Raw genomic sequence first — 4,364 nt, forward strand, 5'->3', positions numbered from 1 at the left:
AGTCCCAGCTACTTGGAGGGCTGAGGTGGGAGGACTGCTTGAGTCTGGGGAGGTCAAGGCTACAGTGAACAATGCTTGTGTCATTGTATGGATCCTGTCTCAAATAAATAAATAAGTGGGTTTTTTCTTTCTTTTTTTGAGACAAAGTCTTGCTCCTGTTGCCCAGGCTGGAGTGCAATGGTGAGATCTCAGCTCATTGCAACCTCTGCCTCCCAGGTTCAAGCAATTCTCCTGACTCAGCCTCCTGAGTAGCTGTGATTACAGGCATGCGCTACCATGCCCAGCTAATTCTGTATTTTTAGTAGAGATGGGGTTTCTCCATGTTGGTCAGGCTGGTCTCGAACTCCCGATCTCAGGTGATCCACCTGCCTTGGCCTCCCAAAGCACTGGGGTTACAGGCATGAGACACTACACCCGGCCAATAAAGTGGATTTTCTAATATGAAAGACTATTTGGATTCCTGGCATACACCAATTTGGTCATGGTACACTGCTTTTTGAAATACACTGCTGAATTTGGTAATTTCTTTTTTTTTTTAATTACACAGATGTAGGTATGAAAATATTTTCTTTAGGATTTGTACATGACAACTCTGTGATTTTTCTTTTTTCTGGTATTGTTTTGGGCAGATTTTGGTATCAAAATCTTACTTGTCTCATAAAACAAGGTAGGCAGTATTCACTTGTGGGTGTGCTGTCCCACTCACTTCTATTCACTGGCAGAATTTGTTCAAGACTGGATAATCCATGTGCTGAAAGCTTGAAAGTCTGGTAGAATTCTTGGTAAAACTGCTAAAATGTGGTTTTCTTACTGGGAAGACTTATAGCTATTCTTTTCATTTCTTTAGTAGTTACTGGACCTTTCAGGCTTTCTATTTTTACCTTGAGTTGATTTTGCATTTCATCTCAGGTTTAAAATCAATTATAATGAAGTTGTTTCCAGTGGTCTCTTATTTTAGTCTCTGCAGTAACTGTAGTTATTTCTTCCTTTTCACTTATATATTTAAAAAACTAAAAACAAAAAACAAAACTTTTTTTTTTTTTGAGACAGGGCTCTTGTTGCCCTGGCTGGTGTGCAGTTGCACAATATCGGCTCACTGGAACCTCCACCTCCTGGGCTCAAGTCATCCTCCCACCTCAGCTGCCTGAGTAGCTGGACTACAGGCGCATGCCACCACATCTGGCTAATACACACACACACACACTCTCTCTCTCTCTATTTTGAGACAGAGTCTCACTCTGACGCCAGGCCAATCTCAGCTCACTGCAACCTCTGCCTCCTAGGTTCAAGCAATTCTCCTGCCTCAACCTCATGAGTAGCTGGGACTATAGGCGAATGCCACCACGCCCAGGTAATTTTTGTATTTTTAGTAGAGACGAGGTTTCACCACGTTGGTCAGGCTGGTCTCAAATTCCTGATCTCAAGTGATCCACCCACCTTGGCCTCCCAAAGTGCTGAGATTATAGGCGTGAGCCACCATGCCTGGCCTCCAGTTTAGTTTAGTTGAATTTTTACAATATAAATGAATGCTTAACTTTAGCAAAAACTGTTCTCCACCTAATATATACATATATAAATGATATTAAAAGTAGATATAATTTCCAGAAACATACAGAATTCTAATGATTTAGATATAAATTAATGAATTTTTGTATCGCATATTGTTATTCTGTATTATTTGAAACAAAGAGGTTAAAGTGTTTGTTTCCAGAGACAAAAATAAGAAATTTTAAAATAAAATTTTGTTGGCCAGGCGCAGTGGCTCACACTTGTTAACACAGCACTTTGGGAGGCTGAGGTGGGTGGATCACTTAAGGTCAAGAGTTTAAGCCCTGCCCGGCCAACATGGTAAAACCCCATTTCCACTAAAAATACAAAAATTAGCCAGGCGTGGTGGAGGGCACCTATAATCCTAGTTACTTGGCAGGCTGAGGCAGGAGAGTAACTTGAACCCAGGAGGTGGAGGTTGCAGTGAGTCAAGATTATACCATTGCACTCCAGCCTGTACGACAGACTCCATCTCAAAAAAGAAAAAAGTAAAATAAACAGGCCTGGCGCAGTGGCGCACACCTGTAATCCCAGCACTTTAGGAGGCCGAGGTAGGTAGATTACCTGACGTCAGGAGTTTGAGACCAGTCTGGGCAACATAGTGAAACCCCATCTCTACTAATAATACAAAAATTAGCCAGGTGTGGTGGTGTGCACCTGTAATCCCAGGTACTCTGGAGGCTGAGGCAGGACAACTGCTTGAACCTGGGAGGCAGAGGTTTCAGTGATCCAAGATCGTGCCACTGCACTCCAGCCTGGGCAATACAGTGAGATTCCCTCTCAAAAGAAAAAATAAAATAGATAAAATTTTGTTGCCATTAATAATTCACACAGTAGATAAAACATTATAGAATATAGTAGTATTAAAAGTTTGCCCATCAAGAAACAGCATGTATTTGAAATATTACTTTTCTCCTTAAAAGCATGCCACTCCAGTGTGTTCAACCATCAGCATATGTGAGGGTCACCTTGAAGGTTTTCAAGAACACAGATGCTGTCTCCGAGAATCTGATCAGGCAGGTCTAGGGAGGGGCCTGCCTGTATCCCCAGGAGACACTGCTGGCCCAGGACACCTTGAGAGCCACCGCCTCAGATGTGAAACAGCCACTTGGCGGGGAGGGGCGGGAGGAAGCCACTGTCAACAACAATTTTTTGACCACGTGAGGGAGAGGAGAAGTGACTGTGAGTGCTGGGACTGTGGGAGAGCGTGTGTGGCTGGCTGTCCTGCTACAAGGCTCTTCACTAGCCAGGCTGTCTGGCTTGCTAGAGCTAACTTCCTCCAAGACAACTACAAGTGCCACGTAAAGACAAAAAACCAAACATGTATGGCAAGCACACAACCACCACGGTTTCAGCCTCCTCATTTACCTTTTGAAATATTCCACTTCCCTCTCTGTCTCATCCATATCCACACTGTCTAGGTCAATATCTTTAGGTAGAAAGACATCATCTGTAAAACAAAAGAGAAGAAGCAAGTCAAATTACAGCAGCAGGCTATCTTATCAGAACAGAAGAAATCATTTGGCTTCACTCAATTTAAACTACTTCAAAAACTGTAAACATTTTCTCTGAAACGAGATTTTACAGAAGGCCAATGGAGGACAGATCTCTCTGGTGTGCTTATGAACACCCAGGTCTGACCTGGAAACCGCGGAACTCATGTGTGTGCTAAGCAAAGCAACCGTGGCTTCAGGTCCCATTAGAAGACACGTTTGCTAGAACCTGGACTCCCCATGTGACTGGTCATCACATGACAGGTAACCCATCAGAGAGCCCTTTAGCAAGAATATTCCCAGAAATCTGAACTGCATGCAAGCCCAGGGACTGCCCTAAGTCTCTGCTGGAGGCAGGCAGAGCATGGATGCCAGCAGAAGCTGGCATCCAGAGGGCAGGCCCAGGGGAAGGAAAGTGTTGTACCTCAAATGTGCCCTTGACAGGAAGAGGACCCAGATATCAACCCTACAGGAAGGTGATTCTCCCAGGCATTCATCTCATCCATATGACATCCAGAGATTTCATCAAAAACTTTTTGTTTTTTGTTTGAGATGAAGTCTCTCTCTGTCACCCAGGCACGATCTCGGCTCACTACAACCTCCGTCTTCTAGGCTCAAGCAATCCTCCTGCTTCAGCTTCCCAAGTAGCTGGGATCCCAGGTGTGTACCACCATGCCTGAGTAATTTTTGTATTTTTGGTAGAGACGAGGTTTCACCATGTTGCTCAGGCTGGTCTTGAACTCCTGGGTTCAAACAATCCACGCACCTTGACCTCCCAAAGTGCTGGGATTACAAGCGTGAGCCACTGTGCCTGGTCAAATATTCTTGAGTTATTCCAAACAAAAAGCAAGGCTACATTTCATGCTGCAGTTATACAACCATCTTTGAAACTAGGCAGGAGAGCAGGGAAATCATTGATTCAGGATTACTCAATTTCCTAGACTCTCAGGCGAGTTTGAGAATTTCCACCCCACTCTTCTGCTCTGTTCACTCATCTAATTCAATCTTGAGTACCTTCCTGGGGCCTTATGTGAGCCTTGAGTATCAAAGAGGCTCCATCAGCACACATCTGAGCCGGGGCAGGGGTCAGGGAAGCAGTGCACACAGCATCCAGCCCCATCAATGTGAACAAAGAGGACGGGGACCAGTGACAGTTCTTTGTTAAAAGCGAGTCTCCATTTCCCCACAGAACCTCAACATGGGACAATTTTTCAGAATCTTTAATAAACTCCCCATTTCTTTCTAATACTGGAGAATTTCCACAGTAGCGTAAGGCATGTTTTACTTGTGTAACAGCAGCTAACATTTTTTTTTTTTTTTTTT

At 44.0% G+C, this 4,364-nt stretch overlaps 1 protein-coding gene across 4 annotated transcripts in view; it reads right to left on the bottom strand.

The window, feature by feature from the left end:
- The window catches only part of FAM193A (family with sequence similarity 193 member A), a 204,461-nt gene that overhangs the window by 14,795 nt on the left and 185,302 nt on the right, over positions 1-4,364 (bottom strand). For all 4 annotated transcript variants that reach the window (XM_017514331.2, XM_017514334.2, XM_017514333.2 and 1 more), the window contains one exon: positions 2,917-2,998. In XM_017514331.2, the coding sequence (XP_017369820.1) occupies positions 2,917-2,998 (82 nt within the window). The remainder of the gene's footprint in view (positions 1-2,916; positions 2,999-4,364) is intronic.

This window comes from Cebus imitator, unplaced genomic scaffold, assembly GCF_001604975.1.
Source record: "Cebus imitator isolate Cc_AM_T3 unplaced genomic scaffold, Cebus_imitator-1.0 Scaffold522, whole genome shotgun sequence".
In the NCBI taxonomy this organism is placed as follows: Eukaryota; Metazoa; Chordata; class Mammalia; order Primates; family Cebidae; genus Cebus; species Cebus imitator.